Source organism: Hermetia illucens, chromosome 2, assembly GCF_905115235.1.
Source record: "Hermetia illucens chromosome 2, iHerIll2.2.curated.20191125, whole genome shotgun sequence".
Lineage (NCBI taxonomy): Eukaryota > Metazoa > Arthropoda > Insecta > Diptera > Stratiomyidae > Hermetia > Hermetia illucens.
This window is the reverse complement of record NC_051850.1, coordinates 162016831-162041022: the sequence shown is the minus strand read 5'-3', so window position 1 is coordinate 162041022 and position 24192 is coordinate 162016831. Positions and strand designations below refer to the sequence as shown.

Genomic DNA, 24192 nt, shown 5'->3' with positions numbered 1-24192 from the left:
TTCTACGGTAAGCTTCACAGACTCGAAGTTGGAATTGTCCGGCTGTTTAACCAAGGATGTGATTCAGAAATGGGTATAACACGAGGGAAGGGCTTCCAAAAAACACTGTAAATCGCAGGAATACCAGGAGATTTACATGAATACTGGAATAAGTCGGGCAGGATATTCATTTCGCCTGCAAGAAGTGCCAGTAGGATTATGGCAAAAAGGGAGTTTTTGTGTGAGCGTTTTGTAAAATTTTCTGAGGAGCTTGCTTTCTACAAAATTTACCGAATTTATTCTCAAGCTGCAAAGTTGGAAATTCAAAAAGAGTAAACCTTAGAGATTCTGGCGATCCTTTAACAATTCGCTCAATACAAAAATCGAAGCAGTTGGTAAGAATGTTGGGGGTAGGGTAGGTATCAGTGGCCGCTCCGAGGAGCCCAATTAGCGCTTTGGTGCGCCGTTTTGATGCCACAAACTCCTAAGATCATGACTGTTGTTATGGGAGCAGGGAGGCAGAACCCAGCCGGCTCGGATTTTCAGAGCCAGTCTGTAGCATTCACGAAAGAAAGCAGCTCTCCCACCCTGCAGCTAGGAATGTCTCTGAGGTCCCCAAAGAATGGTTTACCCAGTGTCCGCAGCCTGTCTCTAGCCATAGGTGGGCAATCACAGAGAAAGTGCGTGAGGTTTTCGCTTCCTTCTCTGCAGCTTCGGCAATGCGAATTGTAAGGTATGCCGGGCCTAGCGGCATGGTCCCAGTGCCTCGTGCAGACCGCCGTAATCTTGAATGCATTTGCATACGTTTGATACAGGAGCTCTCGTGATCGGGTTATTTTATAAGCGGGCCAAATTCTCCTTGACTTGGCACAGCTCGTAAGCCTTCGCCATCTTAGGCCCGCGGCTTCTAGGTAGTACGAGTAGAATCGGCCCCCGACAGCCGCCAGCGGAACACCGACTGTATTCGCCGAAGGACTGCCAAGAGCAGAACCTTGCCTGGCCAATCTGTCAGCCCGCTCATTCTCCTCTATGTTCCTATGCCCGGCAACCTAGAGGAGAGTGATCTTGACCGTGCCGCCCAGACGGCTCAGCGCGTCTCTGCACTGCCCCACTAGCCTGGAAGATGTCGTCGCTGAGTACAAGGCCTTGATGGCTACTTGGCTATCGGCCAGCTATGTTACACTTGGGGCTCGAATCTCGTTCCGGCCATCGACAGACTTCCAATATTGCGAGTACTTCCGTTTGGAATACACTGGCTTAACCTGGGAGACCATACGACTTGGATACAGTGTGTGTATTCGAGAAAACCCCCGCGCCGACTCCACAGGCCATCTTTGATCCGTCCGTAAAGAATACTGTGCCATAGTCTTGCAACACGCCGCCGGTCTTCCACTTTGTCCTGGTTGGAAGGTCCATAGCAAAGTTTCTTGTGAAGTTCAGCTTGCGTGTGGTATAGCCCGTGGGGGATGCCCAGGTTTCCCGAGGTATTCCATCTAGGATGTTGCTGTGGCGGTAAGACTTCGCTGCCCAGCATCCGGACTCACGTAGTCTGACGGCACTGCGCGCTGCAACATATTTAATGTGGAGATCTAGGGGCTATGAATGTTGTTCAGAAACAATTCAGATATTGCCTGAATGCCTTCTTGTTTATGTAATTTCGTTTTGGTGATCAGAATTGGCCGCCTAGATCATCCGATTTAACGCCGGGGTTTTTTGAAGTTTAATGCGCTGTATCAACGAATTGAACCAAGTCTCAGACAAGTTGGGAACTTAAGATTAGAAGGACGCATAGTGACAAAACCTGTCCTGTAAAAAGGCGAGCTCAACACAAGGAAGAACGAACGAACCGCATAATTAATGTTTGAAGTAGATAGCTGATAGATTGGCCTCAACATGTTGTCAAACTTCAGAAACTACCATTGTAAGTTAACCAAAGGTTATCATTGAATCTTGCGAACTATTCCGCCCTGCATCCTCGCTTCGGCGAATTGTGCTAATTATTTTGGCGTCGACTTCCTTGTTAATGCTAGTCAAGCCACCGTTTGTCAGCTCTATCATCTTTTTTCGACCAGGGCCACTTTAACAAAATATTTCCAGTCAAATAACTCCAAACTGTTTTGTGGTCGATCTGAAGTTCCATAAAAATGACACGGCTGTTTGATGTCGTCAAACAAAAAAGGAGTTGACTGATGCGATTGATTATTTGAAGGCTATGATAATTCAGTAAGCAGAAAAGGACCGATATTCTTTTTCTAACCTGATATATGTGTAGGACTTCAGAGATGAAGAGTGGAGCACCCTTTTTCTTTCACTTTTATTCATAACTTATGAAGATGTTTGTGGTACAGAATTCAACTTATTCAAGGACCCTTCCTGTTTTCATATTTAGACAATAGTCCAAATTTTTCAAGTCAATTTTGTCAGGATACTTAGACGAGGTGCTCAAATCGACTCGTTGGGTCTTTGTTCAGCAATTGCCCTACAACTCATATTTGTTTGATGATAAGTCGTGACGAAGATTGCTTTGAAGGAATTCCGAGGAATACAAAGCTTTTCTCCGATGCACCGCATCCACTCTGTAAAAATGTTCTATAGACGACACAGTGAATAAATGTACAAAAAATAGTATAATACAATATATTGGGGAGACAAAAGTGTTTGAAAACGTAACACGTAACAGAAACAGTTCTGACACGAGTAACTTGGAAGTTACTTCCATAATTTTCGCCGTACAGTAAGATTGCGAAGATAGAGGTTTATTTTATTTCCGAACAACTTCTAAGCTAACATTTCATTCTCACGCATCACTTACTAGAAGTAAGCCTTTTCCAAAAAAAAGAAAAGACTTGAACAGATAAGACACACGAGGCTCAACTATTACAGCATTTATGCCTCCTCACTACAATGTACGCTAGAAAATACGGCGCACTTGATCATAGCACTCAGATGACTCAGTTCACTGCCTCAGAGTTCATTATAACGCTGGGCAACAATTCGCCTAAGAAGCTACCGCGAGCCCACCAACTTTTCTCCTTTGCCACGATCGTAAATAATATTTTTAACAACTCTATATAAAAATCACTTTATAGCGTTCCACGAACTAAATACCATTATTGCTTCTTAGCTGATTTTGTGGAAAGAATTCGGTCTAGAGCGTTTTCTTACTTTATTAATTCCTCGGAAAAATTTATAAAGATACATATCTCGTCAGCGATGGGGAAAATGGCAAGGAAATTTTTTATGAGTCCTTTGGGAAAACGTCACTTTTAGATTCGGATAATTTGTAGAAATTATTGGAATTTCCATCCATTATAAGTTCGGAATATGGGGCAGAGATTTTTAGATCTTGTGATGCGAATGATAATTTGTAATCCTCTGGTTTGCGCACTATGAGGTGAAATGCGTTCCCGAATAAATAGAATATAAATAGATAAAAAGACTGAGCCCGGCTTAAAAAGAATCCTTAAGGAGCATTTCCCTTGTGGTTAGAGTTAGGATGTGGTTAGTTAGCCAAAGTTTTAATCAAATTAAACGAGTTGAGAAGATTATTTCCTTCATTGGCTAAAAATTTGGTAAAAAAACAAATACCATATTTCGGGAACCAACTATTTCCTTCTTCAGTGTTTTCCCGAAGAGAAGAGAAAATGCTGAAGACGCAGACAGTTGACAGTTGACTGACGGTTTCGTCTAGGACAGAGGCAACTCATTAGACGCTGTCTCACCTCTGCCCTGGGAGCCGCGTGATCGAAAGCAGCGACAAGTGGTAATCGCTCCATTTATATATAATCGCAAACACGACATGAGTGCGAATTATATCGAGGTGAAATCCATCCTAAGTTCAAACCTAGACCAGGCCGTCAGTCAAGATTTTTAATAAAATTTCGTGTTTAACTCAAAAAGAGGAGTCCGTGGACCACAAGAAAGGAAGAAATTTGTTCCCAAGTGGTCCGGTCCGTCTTCAAGTGGATACGGACTCAGGACTACCGGCATGCTCAACAAAAATATGCTTTCGTGTTTACTAATGCATTATTGGCAATTTTAAAAAGGGGGTGTCTTACTCGTATAGGTTTATTCATTAGTTAGAGAATATGGGACGTAGGGGTCCGTGAAAAATATTAGTAATTTTTACTACTGCAATTAGGGTGAGTAGTAAATAATTTATTAATAAAATAGTAATTATGTTTGTGGGGAAATTATAAAGGTTTATTAGTGACAGTCTGTTGGTAGGTGTGAAATTAATGGAAGTATTAAATTTAAATAAGTTGTCTATAGGGACTGTGCCTCTGCCTTAGTTTTGTTTCATTACGTAGTTAGGAACTTTTTTAAAATTTTTTGGCAAACCACTGAAGGATGGAGACTGAGGAGTGCCGGCCTGATTCTCCGCTTTAGAAAACTCCGGCTAGGTTTCTAAGAAATCCTAAGAAAGAAAGAAAAATGGTCAAAGCCCAGTGGCAAATGGCCCAAAGACTAGAAAGGCTACTGATCCGAGCCTAACGCCAGCATTGACATTGCCGTGGTGGGCCTTGCTTCCAACCTTGTTTCTAAAGTTGTCTTCAGTGATCCAACGACTGCTGTAGTGACATCTGTACGCTGGCGGATGAGGTATCTGTCAACCCCCCAAAAACTGTCAAAGTTATTACCACTAATCCTTCTGAAATCTCTGCACTTACCTCAAGCTTGAACACTCACAACATTTCCTGTCAGGGAATGATCCCTTCTCCTTCGGAACTTGTTCTGGTGGAAACTTCAAATTTGGCTCCCCAAAATTTGGTGGACCTACTAATAAAGTGGAAGTCCCGCTCTTGTATGACCTCGTAACCCAGAGGAAAAGTTATCCGATGTTAGTTGAAAGAATTAAGATTGCAGAAACTACTTCTTTAGCTTAAACGCACTGTAGCTACATCATGAAATCAAACTGCTAAATATTCAAAATGTGTTCCACTCTGTACAGCCCAGTTAGAGAAACATGAAAGCCCCGTCTCAAGGTTCCTGTTAGTGCTAATAGGCTGGTCCGGGATCGTTTGACCTTCCTGGGCTTCAGAGCTTTTATACCTTTCAGATGCGTCTACAGATATGGGGTGATCAGAAACATCCCCCTCTGTTATGACATGCACACGATTGTCTGAACCAACGGCAAAAATTGTTAATGCTGAGAGACTCACTCGTAGAAGTCGTGAGCCGGGTGGTGATAGAGTGCCTTGGAACACTGTGAGGTAACCTTCCTGGGGAACTTATCTGATCATATCTCATATCGCCTACACGAGACTGAATGTCTCCTACTTCAAGCTAAGGGCGTCGCAATGTTTCAAGTGTGGTAGGCCGGGCCACATCAACAAGTTTTGCAAGGCCTAAACCTCCAGATGTCTTAATTGTGCTGCAGAAAATTCCTCAGGGACCTGTGAGGTCAAAAAATGCGTATTGTATGTTGAGGTGGTTTCACACAACGCTAGGGATAAGAGATGCCCTGAATGGATAGAATATATAAAAAATGTAGAAATTGCTTCGATTAGAAACATAACTGTTACAGAAGCTGCGCGTGAGTCAAACAATTATTATAGTCCATTGCAAGATTCGGGCAGTTATGATAGTTTTTTCTCTCTCTCTTCCCAGTAAAATGAGCTCCAGTACTAGAAGTACCACTCTGGATTCAATAAGGTTGTCAGAGGTCCAGCCAAATTTAGTAATGTTATAAAGAAGAGAAGTCTGGGTTTGACCTAGCAGAAGGCCCCAGCAACAACACTTCCAAATGATTTTAAACCTGCGCCCCCTGTCTATGAGAGTCCTTTGTACGTTCTAGTAACGAAGTACCTGAGAGAAATTAGTAAATTACTGCAAATGCTCAACGAAACTCTTAAAAGATCAGACGATGAGAAACTTAAGAGTAAGGTTTCTAACATCGTGACCCTCTCAAAGCTTATTTCGGATTTTAATCTAATAGCAAAGTTGATGGAAGACGGTTATAGGGGCGTTCCGCAATTCATTCGTTTTCGCCAATTATGTTTTAGATTATGATATTGTCATAGCTGAAACACAACCTTGCTTCCAATTTTGTGATCGTGTCAGTTTATCTCCTTCCCAGTACCTCCAACAGGGAATTCAACGCGACCCTTGGTAGACTCCTCACTTTTTGTAAGAAATATAACAATGTATCACTGGGGATCTTAATGCTAGATACAAAAATCTGGGTGACTACCTGAATAATGGATATGAGGATGTGATTGGAAGCTGCTGTCGTCAACTCCTCATTCAATTTTCTTAATAATGGGATGCCCAATTTTTTCAACCCACCGTCTGCCTAATCAATCGAGCTCGGTTCTAGACATAGCTCTTGCTAATTCTGCTAGTCAATGTTGGCAGTAGAATCCGATTATGGATGAAATATCTAATAGTCACCACACTCCCATTTCCATCTCTACGCAAGTACTAAATGTTTCTCCTAAATTTAAGATTGATTTAAATAGATAAAAGGCGCAGATAAGCAACCTAGAGCCTCTAGCACTCTAGCAGATATTACCACTCTGACTAACACTTTGAAAAGGGAAACCGCTGATGCAACTAGACCTTGCACTAACAATATGGGCCAGCCGAGGGCGTGGTGGGCACCGGAGTTTAAATTGTACTTTAAAAGGAAACAAATCGCGTGATTCAGGGCTAGATCCAGCACCGCAAATTTTCTCCAATTTGAGGGGGCCAAACGTCTGTGGAACATGGGAAGCGGAAGCGTTGGCGTGAAATTTGGTTTGACTTATTTGCGACGAAACATGTCAAGTCCTTCTGGAAATCCATGAAGGGTTTTCGTGGTTACTTTAGCGACGAACCTCCATGTTGTGATCTTCAGAAAAACCTTGAATATCTTGATTTTCTGGTTGGGCAGTATAGCCCCCTTCCCCTTCTGTTCCGGATATCCTTAGAGATCCCACTGTTTCTCAACTCTTCTCTCTAGAAGAGCTGACGGCTGCATTACTAAGGCACAAGTGTGCCTCCGCCTCTGGTACGGATAATACCACTAGTGAACATGTACGCTGGTTGGCGCCGGAAACATTCTCTGCACTGATAGAGGGGCTTAACCTCATCTGGGGCAGGTCAAATTCCCCTAAGGACTGGTCTATTAATTGGGTGGTACCCATCCCAAAAACACTTAAGAACCCAGAAATTTTCACGAATTACCGCCTATTCCTCTAATTAATGTGTTTTCCGAACCGCTTAACTCCATGATCAAGGTTCGCATCAATAATTTCATTGATGAATACAAAGTCCCGCCTGCTAACTGCTATGCTTATTCGGCAGGCAAATCTACGTTTGCTTTCATCAATGATATCCTTTTACACATTTCGATAGCCAAAGGTAAATATTAGCAGGTGTTGGCTATGAGATGGTTGATATGCTGAGATTATTTTATGGGTTCCAGGGATAATGTCCAATCGACGCCTACAACTAGGGCTGGACAGCGTTCAAGGTGGAAATGGCATTCCCAAAAGATGCGTTTTAAGTCCAATGTTGTTTAATGTCTATACAACGTTCCTGCATAATAAATGCTCTGAAAGCATTGAAATCTGGAGACGATTGGTTGTCGACTTTCAAATGTTTGCAAAGGCAGGTAAATGCATTTGTTGAGGAATCCCGACAATTGGGCCTACCAATCATCATAGCCAAATCTCAATCTATATCCTTCAATAGAAGCAGCTAACATCCTTGCTCAGTGAAATTAATAATCTTACCCTTGCCCATGCTAAATCCATCACCTTTTTAGGCAGGGAGATAACGAGGGCGAGTTCGGTCAGAGACGACCTGCACTCCATTATTCCTAAAACCGTAAGGGCAGGCAGGTTGATTAATTTTTCAACTGATTTTTCACACCCCGTAAGGCCATTAATCTCTATAGATCTGTGGTAAAGCCCATTAAAGAGTATGCCGCTACGTCCACTATGAATCCCGCAAATATTTTGAAAACAAGATCAACTCGTGATCGTGATCTGCGCAAATCAGCGAGCTACTAAACTGCTTGTCACCATATGCGACGGCCCATTCCTGAAGTTTCCCTGAAGATGGCCAAAATCAACAAGGTAGTTTAGCGTGCAAACGACACGAATGTCTGATAAATTACTGCAGGACCCACAACCTCCAGACAGCCATTTTGCTAGCCTAAACATGCCCACTACTCAACAAGTTAAAGGAGCGAAGGCGATAATAAAGGGAACCGCAAAACCAAGGGGATAACATTCTGCGAGGAAGTGGAAACACTTCTAAAAAGAATGGGCCTCCAGACAACTCTAGTTTGGGGATACTAATGAAACATCATAGAATATATATAAAAAGTCGGAGGGGAAAATTTAGAAATCCTTCTAGAACACAACGGAATACTCCTAGCTCGAATGACCAAATGGTATGTAGGCAGATTAGGCTGGCCTGTAAGAACAAGTCCAAGGAACAAGACCTATTGACCAACTAATCTAAGCTCCTTTCTGGTCAAGGCAGCGGAGAAACTGGTTGAATGAGGAGCAGACTAATAGCATTTCTATGATTATTCATTTTAGTCTTTTTCTTCAGCCTTTGTCCCGTTCACAAGCGGGTTCGGTCGGTGATTATTCATTTTAGTAAGCTATTGTAACCAAAAAAGGTTCAATCCTACACACAGAATCCCCATCGATCCTACTCTCAAGGCTATGAATTCGACTGTATTCGCGTTTCCCAGATTTCCTAGTTAAAAAGATACTAAGTTCACTTGCTTTGTTGCTGAACTATTTATTGTACTTCAGATAGTTATAATCATACAAAAATGTCATCTACATCTAATAAAACCTCTCATTACTTTACAAAGATCTTCCTGGTGCGTAAGCGTCCGGAAATTATGAGTAATGTAGTCACTAAGTACTTGCGTAACAAGCAGGAAAATTGATCGTGCGATTGGAGTTTGTTTTCATTGTATCTTTCATTTTTATTATCTTTTAATTATACAAAATTGCTTTATACACCTCATTTCTATGCTCCGGTAAGAAGGGAATACAGCTACATACCGAGTTTGGAGAAGCCTGTTCGAACCCCTTCTCAAAGCCAAGCTACAATGTTAGAAGCAAATTAAAAAATATTTTTTTTTATGTTTTTCATTTAGTTCAATTGAAAATGGAGTGGATATAATTGTGGATATTAAGTGGAAAATATTTCAAATATTATATGCTTGCAAGGTCCAAGATCAAACTCCACTGAAACTGGTGTTTGCAGACTTCCTGTTGTTCTCGTCTCGTTTGCAGTCATTGGTTATTTTTCTGGGGTTTTGTTATTAAAATAACTTGGAGTTAAGGACCAGAACTTACTGTTTATTAGTCTGTTGATTGACAATTTCATGTTGATTTAACCATTAAATTAATTTTAAATTAACAACATGTTTTATAATTAAAAAAGAAATAAACTAGTTAAATATACGATACTTGGCAGTAATTAATATTATTAACAACTAATTTTGTTGGATGTTTTCCTCGATAGTTGCAGAGACTTCTTATGGATTGGATGACGTGAAGGAATAGGAAATGCGAAATAAGATTGCCATTCTAGCATTGTAAGCAATGGGCTGCGATCGGGTGAAAGGCTGCTCCGGGTGAAAGGCTGCTTCTTTTGTACGTAGCTAAAAATTCAATTGTTCACTGCCTTTTATGAACCATTTATACTAGCAGTTCGTTCAAAATGGGACTGTATCATCATATATTGGGTCGAGAATGATCTTCTTCTTTTTCTATATATAAACAATTTAATAAAGTACATAACTATAATCTGCACCCTCTTTTTCAAGTAGCTGAACCTTTTTAAAATTTGATTAAGAGAAACTACCAATATGAAGGAAATATGTTAGAATTTGGTCCCCCGTCTAAGTACTAACCACTGTCAAGGATGCTTAACTCCAGTAATCACACTTTTTCAGAAATTGTTAATATAATGCTGGTTTGAATGCGTTTTATTATTGTTCATATCTCCTTGTTTGGCCGACTTCTCTCATAGATCATTGACAAACAGAGAAAAGTAGTCGCATAATATAGAGTTGCCAATAAAAGCCGTTTGAATTAAAATTGCAATAACATATAGTGATTTTTAGCAAATTTGTTGTGGATTGCTTCCTGCATCCTGAAAACCTCGGAAGATACTTTTGCTCAGACAATGAAAGCTAAAAGAGAAGATCCGAGTGATTTTGAACCGATGCCAATAATTGATTTGGAGACTCCGATTGAAACGTAACTCTAAGCGAATGTCTGATTACAAAGGGTCATTGGAGCCATCAACAGGATCTCTACTTCAAAGGTACCTATGCTACATATAAGTGCGCGATAGAAAAAAATGAAATATTCAAAATGCTGAAGCCACTTTTTTAACGTGCTACAAAACTATTGAGGACACTGGTGATGTGAAAGACCGGCAAAGATCGGAAAAACCATGTACTGTAAGGATATGGCAGGGCTATAAAAGCGACAGATGTTCGAATCTGAGGAAACCCAAATCATAAGCAAAATATTATGCACCCTGAAATGGGAATATCGAAAAATATCGAAAATATTTTGCATAGTCAACGAAGACTTAGGACTAACAGCTTACAAAGGGCGTACGGGACAGAGCTGCTGACAAAGGGCTTAATGAAAAATAGGGCAGTAAAATGCAAAGACTTTTCCAAAAGTACGCAAGCAACAAGCATCAAACGATCCTCTTTTCTGACGATAACTATTTTACTGTAGAGGAGGCAGTTAATAATCAGAATGACAGAGTTTATGCGCGATCGACAAAAGGAACTCCAAAACTAGTACCACGAGTTCAACGAGGTCACCACCCTGCCTCGGTGGGATGTTAGTTACGATGGACTCGTTCGACTCAAACTTCACCCCAAAAACAAAGTCCACAGTTTTATTTCTGCATACAATTGGCCTTTTGGTAATCCAAATCTTAATTCATTGGACTACAAATTATGGTCCGTTTTTAAGGTTTTGTGTAAACACAAAACCTTATTAAAATCGGTTTACTGTCTGTCTGTCTGTCCGTCACACGCATTTTTCTCAGAGACGGTTATAGCGATTGACACCAAATTTGGTAGGAAGGTCGGAACTGTGAACGCTCATGCTTACAGTGAGTTACATCCTTTCACATTGAATTTAAGGGGGGGGGGGGGGGTCCTCATACATGCAAAAGGGGGGTGTACATTTTTTTTTCATCAAATATAGTCATGTGGGGTATCAAATTAAAGGTCTCGGTTAGTACTTTTCGAAGCCGGTCTTAGTTTTGACATTTGTTGGAAAGGTGGGGAGTGCGGGGGTTGAAAGTGATCATTCCTTTAAGGGGGCCATTCTCAGAAACTACCCAACCGAAAAATCTGAAAAAAATCGGGAAGCTGCCACTATATAGTACCTTTGGTAATTGGCTGGAAACCTCCCATCTTGGTAGGGTGTCTAACATGGAATTATTCCTCAAATTATCACATTGAAATAATCGGGATGGGGAATTCCGGTTTCTGTAGTTAATGTAAGAAAAATACCCTGCATTCTAGCTATATGCAGCTGCATGCTTTCTCGAATTCAAAATGAAGATACCTTGTTAAGACTCTCTGAGGAATCTTCACGATCTAACTTTAAAAGACATCTTTGGGTTCGCAAATTGTTTAAATAGACCCACTGCGAGATAACAAAATGAGCATTTTAGGGCCTGCATGATTGAAACTGTATTTTCATCCAAACCAGAAAACTTATACACAGGAGGAGCAGCCCCAGCGGTAAGGGGGCACGGAATCTCACTGGACACCTTTGGGGTAGGGACAAGGTAGGTAAGTGGTATTGGCGTGTCGGTGTGTCCATGCCGCCTAGATGGATTTCTAGTGTGTTTTTCTTCATCATATCCCAGCAGGAAACGGACGCATCCGAAAGATTGATGTTGGATGCATCTACTTATTGCCTCCTCACTTCCCAGGAGAGCAAACATGGATCTATTGTCGGGAATGTTGCGTGTTTGCTTCCGCCAAGCTTTCCATAAGAAATTTTGAAGCATCATTCGCTCACTGATTCCAATAAGATCTATTTCAATTAATCTGAAATGAACCTTTAATGAAGCTCTGCCTTTGGTTCACACTGGGATGTGTGAAGCCATGAACAGTTGTGCAATATCTATTGTCATGATAGATGCTGCAACGTATTCGCATCAACGTGGGCGACAGTGCACTGCACGGCATTAATACCAGCCCTTATGCGCGAAATTTTGCTCACGCAACTCCCGTCACGGCCAAAAATGTGCAAGACTTTTCCGTCTCTATAAAATTTCAAAGAATGTGCTGGGAGTTAAATCTTCTGTGTATAATCTTTTTGCATCCAAACAGTCTTGCCTACCTGCGAAAATTTCGGAATCAAATCTTTAATCAGTATTAACCAGGACTGCTACCATTTGGGTCAAGTAAAGCCTAATTTCCCCGTGTTTCCTTTATAGCATTGCTTCATCATAATATTAGCTCGACGGTGTTCGTTATTTTAATTTCAAATGCTTTAGATGGTCGTATCAGGACCTTAGTTGAAGTCAATCCACGCGCAACTCTTCGCAATGTAGAGGAAATTTTTCAATCACATGCGGCAGGCCGACACAGAAAAACTCAATACGTGGGTGCCATACAAATTGAAGGAAATTGATAAAAATTTGTTGGTTCAAATTTGTACCTTCTCTCATTTTGCGCAAACACTACGATCCGTTTCACGATCCCATTGTGAAATGTAATGAAAACTGGAATCTTTACGATATTGATCAACAGAAAAGAACCAATCTGTGAATACAGTTGCCTGTGTCGCGGAAATCTCTCTGCAAATAGTGATAAGAGCTGTGTAAGGTAAACGCCAATAACAGCGAGACAAGCACAAAAACGAACACAAACATCTAAAATGATCCAGAATTTGAACCCGGGGCGATGAAATCGAGAGACTGACGTTCAACCAACCACTTGTCATAAAGACGTTACCAATTTCGCTCGCATCTATCAAGTTGTCTAGAGTATCAGACTTTTATTATTCGCTCAGGGTTCAAATCCTAGATTTAGATATCTTCATCTACTGTCCGTATTGCAATATTTTATTGGGTTTTCATCCTGAAGGCTTCCCTTGCTGTCAGTATTCAATTTTACAATACATTAACCACTTCCCATGTCCCCCAAAATACAGCATAAATAATAGCCGCACCGCGTAGCAATGCAGGGTGTTAAGTTATGCTCCGCATCTGGAGAAACATATAGAAGGTTGTCTGCTATGGCCTGTTGAATCTGGGACTTCGACCCTCCTCCTTCTGGCTTTATTTCTATTAATATTTTCGATGCTATCGTTAAAGTAATGTAAACACTGCGTTTAGATGTCTTCAGAGAAGGCCGAAATTCGTCCCTTTATAAACTGAGATACATCCGGCCCTGAAAAAACTGTGTTGAGAAAAGAAGAAGAGAATTATGGACGTAAATTGAAAAAAACTAACTTAGAAACGAAAGCCTATCATAGTCTGCCGAGCGTCTCCCCGAAGTTCGTAAATTCATATTCCAATGAAAATAGAAGCATCACAAATGGCACTTCATAACGAAAAATTCAATGAGACTTAAAGGAGCAGTCGAAGTTTTTTGTATTCTCTATAACTAGGAATGTTAAGGTATGACCTTTCTTCTGTCTGTTATTTCAAACTGTTTTTGAACTGCATCCACCAGTAACCTTATTAGCCGATAGGAACACGGAGTGGTTAGCGCTACTACCGTAGTGAAACAAACCGCCAGATTTTGTTCCAGATATTTTCCTGTCAAATGTTACTCTATTTTCCTATTCAAGTTGTTTTCTCTTTTGTCAAGAACCTGCGCAAAAATTCTGGCAAGGACCTTATGACATCGGCATTTCCACGCCGTAGCAATAAAGGGATCCCCTTCGAGATTTGTTTTAAGTAAAACTAGCGTAGTTCAGAAGCAGTCTAGGTGCTCCACGAGGGTATCCTTCGACGTGCAGAATCATTAAACAAGTCGGGAAACCGGAAGCTTAACGCTTCAGGTATAAAAGGTTTTGTGTTTCCGTAAGTGAGGAGCATAACGTAATTCTCCATTGGCTTATAGCATTGACCCGAGATATTGAAATCGCTCAGTTCTAGGCAGGTTACTGCCATTGCCAGAACTAAGCGATTTAAATATCTCGAGTCAATGCTATCAACCAATGGAGAACTGCGTAATGAAATTGCTTCACGCATTAACGCAACCTGGATGAGGTGGCATTCCACAACTGGTGTTCTTTCTGATCGACGTGTGCAATGTCGTCCGTTTGCCGCTCCCTATTGTTCTGAGTGTTGGTCGACTATAAAAGACAATGAACGGCGTCTTGCGGTAATGGGGACGAAGATGTTGCATTGCATTGATGGCGGATTTAAAGGCCTCGCGATTACATCCTGATCAGGCGTTTGATAAAATAAAATGACGAAACCGATCACGACGAACCGAACCCGCTTGTGAACGGGACAAAGGCTGCAGAAAAAGAAAAAGATGTGAGGAGCGACGAGTGCACGACAGCTCCGTGTCACATAGCTAAAAATTCCCATTGCCCTCTATTTTCTAGAAAGCGATTTAAATAAATTATTTGGTGGAAACCCCTGTATTGACAATAGTCAACCTTAAATTTCAAATTAAATCAAATCAAATTTCGTTCGGATCAGTTAAGCCGTTTTGGGGAAAAGTGCGTGTGACAGACAGGCAGACAGACAGCCTAATACGGGAATCTCTGGCGAAGATTGGTATTCCCGCTTATCTTGCAGCTATTGTCATCAGCTATTTACAAGAACGAAGGCTTTGATATGACACCGATGACGGACCCCGGGAGTATGTTGTCTCCGCGGGTGTCCCACAGGGCTCCGTACTGGGCTCACTACTGTGGAACATCATGTACAAGGATGTACTTCATTTTCCTCTTCCGGAGGAAACCACGGTGGTGGGCGACACCAACGATATAGCGCTGGTTGTGGTCGCAAAGCACCTCGAAGATGCTGAGTTATACTCATGCGAAACGATCAGTGCTGTTAAGGGTTGGCTAAAGAGTTCTGGTCTGGCACCTGCGAAGGAAAAAACGGAAGCGGTCCTCATCACCAAGCGCCGTAAAAGAAATTTTGCCCGTATTCAAATTGGGAATCATATCATCACTTCTAAGCCTGCCATCAAATGCTTGGGAGTGATGATAGACGGCAAGCTTAGCTATAAACAACACGTGCAGTATGTTTATGACAAAGCATCCACTGCAAGTGTGGCCCTGGCAAGGATGATGACAAACGTGGGAAGGCCGCGGCATGCTTCCAGGTGGCTTATAGCTAGGGTAGTGTGTTCGATCCTGCTCTATGCAGCTCTAGTTTGGGGAAGGTATTGCAGGTTGCATTTAGCGCTAACAAACTGAGTTCAGTCTACAGAAGAACAGCCCTAAGGGTGTGCTCGGCATTCAGGACTGTCTCAGAGGATGCAGCATTCGTCATTTCTGGAATGATGCCCATTGACATCTGGGCAGATGAGATGACGAATATATATAATGCGAAGTCTATCTCTCCTTTATCGCAGACGAAGAACGCCGAAAGGGAGAGATCTCTAAATAGATGGCAAGAGCGTTGGGAACGCTCGGGAAAGGGTTGGTGGGCTCACAGGCTCATCCCTGCCATCAAGGAGTGGTTGGCGAGACAGCACGATGAGATTAATTCTAATCTTGCTCAGTTTCTCACGGGACATGGAGGATATCGCCAGTACCTGTTCAGGTTTAAACTAGATACCTCACCCGATTGTCCAAACTGCTATGGAGTCCCAGGGACTCAGAGCATATATTCTTCCACTGTCTCAGATTTGTGGAGGAAAGGAAGAGGCTAGAGGGGACTCTAGGAGAGGTGCTCGTACCAGAGAATCTGGTGCGAAGAATGTTAGCATGTCAGGAAGACTGGGATACGATCAACTCCATGGTCGTATCTATCCAGAGCAAACTGCGAAAGGCAAAGGAGACTAGAAAAGCGTGCTTACGTACGCCGCGTAGAGACGAAAGGGGACCAAGCCAAAATGAACTAACTCCGCCCCGTGATGTAATACCGTACGGTGGTTCTACGGGGCTTGGGGGGAGTCGGGGGTGGTTTTAGTGGGTAAGAATCCCATACGCTGGCATGTCCACCTTTAGTCATTTATTTTGGATACTTGGGCGCTAGGCCAAAAATCAGAAGTCCGTGGACCAAAAAAGGTGGTAAATTGCTATCCATATGGTCCGGTCCGGCTTCCACCAGTTACGCACTCACGACCTCTTTTATCCCAAACAAATTAGCTAAATTAGCTTCGGCCTAGCCCGCCAATAGTTTGCAAGTTAAATATAATTAATACCTATGTCGTGTTTGCGATTACATAAAATTGATCCATTTCCATTTGTTCAACTGGCAAGAAAGTAGCACAGTTCCAATATGGAAAAAGAAAGAAATTGTTGAAATATCCGTGAATTAAGCCGGATTTGTCAAAAACTGCGGAACTACTGACGCAATACCCATGGAGAAATACTGTGAGAAACATCGCCCTCTTTACATTGCATTTCTGGATCTAGAGAAAGCGTTTAACCGTGGTGCCATCAAGTATGGCGGATGTATCAAAACCGCTTCGTGTCTCTGTTGGTGTTCATCAAGGAAGCGCCCTCTCACCACCCCTCTTTATTCTTGTTATGGACCGTCACACGGGACATCCAACGTCCAGCGCCCTACACACTGCTTCATGCAGATGATGTTTTCCTAGCATCTAATAGCAAAAATGATCTTGAGCAACTTGTCCAAAAATTGAATGATCGGCTCATACAACACGGTCTCAGATTGAATCTAAACAAAACTGAATTTTTGACGACCGATGGAAGAAGTGGCGTTCCACAACTGGTTTCTTTGTGATCGACGTATCAACGAACGTCTCAAATCGAAAATTTACGCCAATGTAGTCCGTGCTATCGTTCTCCATGTTTCTGAGTGTTGACCGACTATAAAGGACAATGAGCGTCGTATTCCGGTAATGGAGACGAAGATGCTGCGTTGGACTATTGACGTGACACGTTTTGATCACATTCGAAATGAGGATATCCGCGATCGATATGACAATATGACGAGAATTCGTTTGCTAAGGTTGGTCTGAGCATCAAGGTCGATGGTAAGCGACCAAAAGGTCGGTTGAAACAACGATGGCTTGATACGCCAGGTGGGGATTTGAAAGCCTCGCGACTGCATCAGGCTTTTGATAGAACCAAATGCCGAAACCGATCAAGACGAGTCAACCCCGCTTGTGAACGGGACAAAGGCGGAAGAAAAAGGTCCATTTCCATTTGTTGTCGTTTTCGGTGACGCTGACCCCAAGCAAGGTGGAGAAGCAGTACTTGACCTTGGAAAAAACCGTTAGTCGTCTGACGGAAGGGCGTACTTTGGGGATCAATTGTCCCCTTTCTAAAGCAGAAGGATTAATGTACACTTTTTGTTCAAGATATCCCCACAAAAAAAGGTGAGCGGCAGCAAATCCGGATTGCGAAGAAATCAAAGAATATCAAGTGGAAAACAGTTCTTCCTTTTTCGACTACTTCAAGAAGAGGGGAAGAACTGCTTCCCGGAATAGGCTTTTACTTGAATTAACTAAATTCTGGCAAAAAAGAGGAACGGGGTTTTTTTTTAGTGGATATTCTCTACCCTTCACGCGTCCAGTTTGACATGCCTCGACTTCTTTTTGTAAGAATACCTCAAATAAAAAACAGTCATCGGCAATCGCGATTGGAGATGTGTCGATACGGAAGAGCCTTCAAGAGATGATGGTATTTTTTAAGAATTAGCTGTATTTAGTTACCAATAGATTGTTATCTTTACTTCATCCATCTGTGTTGCATTTTCATTTCTATTTTCAATGCAATACATAGTTTCCTTCGTCGTCCCTTACATACTACCAATTGTCTGGCAACAACAAAATCCCTTTTTGTATAATTAAGAGAACTTGGATGGCAAGAAATCCGTAAGTCCGATTTTTAGAGCATCTTTGTTAAAAAATATCTTTTCTTTCAAATAATTGACCAATGAGCGCAACAAATAAATGTTTGACGGGACAATTTCAGGGACGTATGAGGGTTGGATCAACTGCTGTCAATCGAAATCCGCAGTTTTTCTCTGAGTGAGTACAGCAGTGTGAGGCTTATCAATGTCACGGTGGAAGATGACGTTACCTCTATTCGTTCCGACTCCAAGGCAACTTCGATACGGCTTATCTGGGCAGACGCTGTTAGATTTTGGATGCGTGATGTCAGGTCCCAGTAAATAATCCATCAAATCCCACAAAACATACAATAAGGCTTTATCGCAATATGCTCCTGCCCAATGCTATGTTTCGTTCTTCTTGCAGATGGTTCTGCGGCTTTCAGCAATTTTTGAAAAGAGCCCACTTTTCATCCTTAGTGACCAAATAGGAATAAGAAAACTTTTCGATTTTTGACTTTTCAGCTGAGAAGCGCAATTGTTTAAGCGTTTTCCATGTTCTTGAGGCAGCTCGTAGGGAACCCATGAATACAACTCTTCTTTCTACGGTGGTGCGATTGAGCGTTGAGCGCTCTCTGATAGTGCAGCTACAGCTCCTCCTCCTAAGACTTATAGAAAAGGGAAAAACTTATGGACACACCCATTTCATTGCGCCACTCTACTTTAGTTTATGGCTGGTAGTCTACGGTTCGAACCTCACCGAAAAAACCTAATTCATACCTCTAACGAAGCGGAACATACCGTAGGAAGTTGAGATGCAAGGGCTCAATAATGCAGTGTTACCAAAAAAGGTACTTAGATATCTAAGCCTAATATTTGACCCCATGATAAGTTTATTGGGTCAAATTAACAATGCGGCAACCGAAACAAGACGAGTTACTGGCATGATGAGAAAGGTAATGATGAATGTAGAAGCTCCTGCACAGACCAAACGTAAACTTCTAATAATTCAACGGAGAACCACATTTTCTGTGCAGCATACATGTGCATTTAGAGTAGTTTCAGCATATCGTATAGCATTCGAACCGGAAGCTTTGGTTTTCTGGGGGCCATAGCCACTGATCGACTCGTCAAGACCAAAGACCTGGAACCCCAGGAAAGGGAAAATTCCAACTGAGGCACGGAACGAGACCCAGACATGTCAGACAACAAAGGCATACGGACAGCAGAGTTCCTCCTCAACGTAAAAAAATGGGTCGAGAGAAATTTAGTGCGATGCCTGTCTAAACAGGGATATTTCCTCAAATACCTTTACTGTATGGGCAAAATAGAACATTAGTATTTTTGGTGATGCGGAAATAGATGATGTTGAACATACTTTCTTTACCGCGAAGGACAGTGAGATGAGAGAAGAATCCTAAAGTCAAAAATTGACGAAGGTTTAGAAGGTACCCCAAATTGAAGAAAACTTGGACATAATATGGAGATTCAACGAGGATGTGAACGATGTTTCCAGGAAGACTAAGTTAACCAACCCACGAGAGTATCGAGGAAGACTTCAGCGGGGCCCTGAAAGCTAAAATGTCAAATGAAGACTTAGAAAACAATGTGCCAAAAAATAAAGCCACCCCAAAGTGGGTTACGGATAAAATAACCAGACTCCACAACAGAAGAGCAAGAGTGGTTTGACACGACGGCCAAGTGATGACTTGGCTAATGTTGCATCAATCATTTGACCTACCTTACCACCGAAGAAAATTTAAGACAGTTGTGCTTTCGTCCTTTTTTGGAATTCGCAATAAGAAACGAAAAAGAAACTGAATTGGGAAAACACTGTTAAACTCAAGTAGGATTGCCAATTTTGTGTGCCAAAGTTTACAGGATAACCTTTAGCATGCCGTTATCCTGTTTGGTAGACGATTTCAAATGTAGTGAAACGTAGGGGTTGAAGAATTTTGGGAGGAAATTTGAGAAAAACTTGCACTTTTCCAAAAATTCAAAAGGGAGAACCTGTCAATTGTATGTATTAAGACATTTGAGAATCCATCCCCAAGCAAGGACAAAAAGTGAATGATATTTTACTGAAATTCATATTTCCCGGCTCAAAAGCTGATGTTGTTCTGGATCTTACGAAGGGAAGCGGAACTCGAATACCAACCACCCCAATGTTGACGGGAGAAAAGGATTCCATGGGTCACAAGGAAAGCTCCTATTCAAATCCTCATTCGAACAACAGAAAAATGTCGTCCAAAACTTGTTGATTAGACTGACCCCTCGACAATCTAATGCACTTGAAGAAACTTCCCTCCAGCCCAAGAATTCCAACTTGAATTCCCTTCGCGCCAATTCCACCCTCAACCGGTTAAAAGAAAAAAAAACTCGCCAAGACTTCCCACGGAAAACGTATCAAACCCAAAAACATACCGAAAGCCGCCTGAATGCGAATTGCCTTCAAGACAATGGGCGAGCACAAATCCCAAAGCGCCACATCCGAAATCAGGTCAACTTATCTTTCAAGGTCGTGTCTAAACCAAAATAACATCTCGGATCAATTGCATACAACCCCGCAACGGAGACTGCCTGGAATTCTCCAAGACACCACTATCATGTTGCCTGTTGTCATTTTCAGAAGCCCTTTCGGCACGAGCCCGGAATTTCGGGAGCTGGGGTGCCGAGACACCGAGAGTAAATCCCATTCGCCCGACTTGAGCGTATCGAAGTCAACATCTTGTGCATCTTCCACCCACTTGCTCGGCAGCCTGGCGTTGTTGCTGCCGTTTCCGCTGCCACTTCCCGATGTCTTGGCCGCCCCCGCCCCCCCCGTGCCATCGGAGTCCATTGAATTTTGCCATTTTTCGGAAGTGGATATCTCCGTTTGTGAGTTTGTTGTTGGCCGCTCCTCGCTCGTCACTTACAAGGGTGCAAAGCTCCTGGCGGCAACTAAGAAGTTGGGCGAATAGGTGAAAGGCAAGGATATTTTGGGGAGTCACTTCGGCGTGAAATTCGTAGACAACGATAATAGCCACGATGATGCTTGTTCCGTTCTGAGCGCCTTTCACTTTCTCTCGGGTCTCGGCAGCGAGACTCGCCCCCCGCACGCCAGAGATACCTTCCAGCCACACTCGACCTTCGCAGCAACGCCAACATCCCCCGGAACTTTTCGGTTTCCTGCTCCTTAGAGCGATACTCCACAGTTCCCGGCACCCTCTGCCTGTGCGGCATCGTCCCCACAGAAGAAGAATGTTCGCAGGAACGTTGGCCGTGCATCAAGGAGTTCGCAAGACATCTCCGCCAAGACGCCACCCACGCAAGGGACACCGCCGCTCCGGGGGATGGGGTGGGTGCAGCGCGGGGTGGCGATGAACATTAGTTTTAATTTTTTCATTTATTTATGTTAATAACGAAATTTATTCGAACGTCATGCGCACTCGGGCGCGCTTTGCGTAAGAAAGGAGCCAAGATAGCCAGCCAACGGCTAGGGAAACGGCAACAAGACTGTCAAGTTATTTGTTTACAATTTGTAAGAGGCTGGAGCGGGAGGAATGGCTGAGTGCCAGGTGAATGAACCTGAAGGATGGGTGTAACGCCATTTTCTCGGATTTTTCGTGCGAATTCCGACCCAAGTTCAGAATGAGTGCAATTGTTACGCGGAGCTGAGAAATGGGTAATCACTGGCGGAGGAGGACGCGTAAGTTCTTGAAATGGATCAATTGGGGCAGCAGGTTATCCTGTCGCCTGGGTTTGGGGAGCACAACTTACACTAGCGGGTACTTACCCTTTCTTCCTCGCGGATCATCTCGGCTATCCCAGGCTTGATTTCCATGTCATCCGCGTGGCTCATTCCCATCGACGATAAACCCATTGTCTCGAGCGGAGTCGGGATCGGGAAGGAAGGCATGGCGTTGGGCGTCGGGGTTTGCGGATGGTTGGGTCCTTGTGATGAGTTGGCTGCGGTTGCAACAGGAGACGCGGCCTCCAAGTGTGGATCGGGTGTCGGAGCATTTTCACACGCACTTCCCAGGCCACTGCTCAGGGGACTGCCGGTGCTGGCATTGCAGTTGTCCGAGGAGGGCCAGCGCCGCTTGCGAGTCCTGGCGTTACCACCACTTCCGTCTACATTGCTCAGCTCCCATTCTCGTGGCGCCACGCGGGCCTTCTTCACGGCCACTTCCGGGGTCCCAGCTGTCGAGGACGACACCGTCTTGGCTTTGCCGTCGGAATTCCCGTCCGGGTCGCCATTCACATCAGCCAGTCCGCGGATCTTGAGCATTTCTGCGACCCGCAGGAGCGGTCCAATTTGATCCTGGCTCACGTTTATCTCCCCCTTGTACATGAACTCCACAATGGCCTTCAGCTCGGGCCACTTGACGTCGCGCATTATGATGATCGGGTGCTGGCAAGGGTTGTCGAAGAACAGGGCCTGAAAGTAGGGGCTGCAGGCCGAGAGGACCATCTTGTGGGCTTTGATTGACTGCCCGTCGCAGGCTAGGGTCACGTCCACGAACGTCTCGTTCTGAAGCAGCTGATCGAAGACACTGGTCAGGTTGGTCTGGTAATTGTTCCAACGCAGGCAGAACTGCTGGGATCCCGGCTGCGAAGACGCGGTCGGGGTGGACCTTGCTGCTGCGGTCTCAGGCGAGGGAAACTCCCGCTGTTGCGAGGACCCAGCCGACCCGGATCCAGAGGGCAAGTTCGTGGGCGACTGGCGCGAAGACATGTCTTGCGGGGTCGCCGGAGACGACGAAGGGGTCTTGGATCGTGGGGCCTTCTCTGAGGCTGTTGGCGCTGCCGCGACAGGCGACAGGCTCTTCGGCGGTGGAGGCGGCGTCTCTGTCGACATTTCGAGCCACTGGTAAAGTCTCAATTAGAACACAAAGTACAGGAGCGGACACTTGGCACGGCACTGAACCAGAAGATCATTCGCACTTAGCACTGGGGGCAAATTGTTTGGCTGCGACCACCAACAGATTGCGTCATAATCACTTCCTTGTTTATCGCGAACGGCGGCGGCGGTGCTCGGTCCTGACCGGGTCTCGGCAAAGTTACACTTGGCAGCCAGGAGTAAACATTAGGCAGAAAGGACTCGGGTGCGCGCCCTAACCAGATCCCGCACTCAGCTCGCACCGCATTACACTTCACGCTTGCTATCCACGCTCGCTGCGACCGCCTCGAGGACTAATGACTCAGACTCGACTGCACCCAAGGATGCTGTGCTCACGGAATGAACTGGCCCAGCTTCGGCAGAGGGCAGGCAACTTTTTGGACACTTCCGCCCAAACACAAATAAATAAGGAAATTGTTGTTGTCCGCCAGCCACAAAAAATCCACTTGGACAACCGACTCCCGGCGGCACTACTAAACAACAACTTACTCTCATTGACGACTCGAAAACGACTGTCACGCTCCCGATTCCGCGAAGAGAAACTCTGTTGCGCTCCCGCGCTCCGCGCCCGCTCGCACTCACACACGCGCGCCGCTCCAGTGCATCGCACCACTACCGCGCCGCGTGGCGGTGTGTGCGTGGTGTTTACATAGTGGAGAGCGAGCGGAGCACTTGTTTTCGGCTGGCATGTGATCAGTGCAGCCGAGACGACAGGAGCGCGTCGGGGACGGTCGTCGGGCCGTCATCGGTGGAGTGGATAGGACTCGTGCGAATGGTGACGGACGCTGACGGAGGCTCTCTCTCGGATGCACCGCGGCTGCATGTGGGAGTGAGTGCATTCCGGCCGCGCTGCAGTCCGTGTGAGGCATGGCGTGAGCATGGAGTTGTGCACGTGCTCGACGGAGCGCTGCGCGCCGCTTGCTCACGGGTTGACGGACTCGGCTCGGTCGTCCGTCGCCTGGCCGACCATGTGCTTGGCCAGAGCGCGCTGGGTGGTGGCACGTCGACCGCGATGCGAGCTCGGTCCGATGCCGGAGCCGACGCGGCGTTCGTGGCGACGCGCTCCCCACTCGCTCGGCGACGGCTCGTTGCCCGTCCCCCATCGGCCGAGCGTAGGCAAATCGCGCAGCTCGCTCCGCACCTGTCGACCTGGCCGCGGGTGGGAGGGCGAGCGCTATTTGAATTTTGCATCCGGGAGGCGGTGCCTCGTTGCAAAAATCACGTGGTGCAGATTTTTATGCACGCTCGGCTCTCCCTGCCCCAATCTCGCGGCTCGGCCCCGTGGAGCATCGCTGCTGGTCGGGGCTGCATGTGGGTTTCTTACCGCCACCACGCAAGTTTCCGTTTTTTCTCTCGATGCGAGCAGCCAGTGACCAATGCAC

At 44.4% G+C, this 24192-nt stretch overlaps 1 protein-coding gene across 2 annotated transcripts in view; it reads right to left on the bottom strand.

Annotated features, from left to right (window-relative positions):
* LOC119649312 (protein bric-a-brac 1) overlaps positions 1-23304 on the bottom strand; it is a 338265-nt gene extending 314961 nt beyond the window's left edge. For both annotated transcript variants that reach the window (XM_038051415.1, XM_038051416.1), the window contains exon 1: positions 21704-23304. In XM_038051415.1, coding sequence (XP_037907343.1) covers positions 21704-22768 — 1065 coding nt within the window. In that variant the 5' untranslated portion in view covers positions 22769-23304. The remainder of the gene's footprint in view (positions 1-21703) is intronic.
* Positions 23305-24192: the final 888 nt, after the last annotated feature.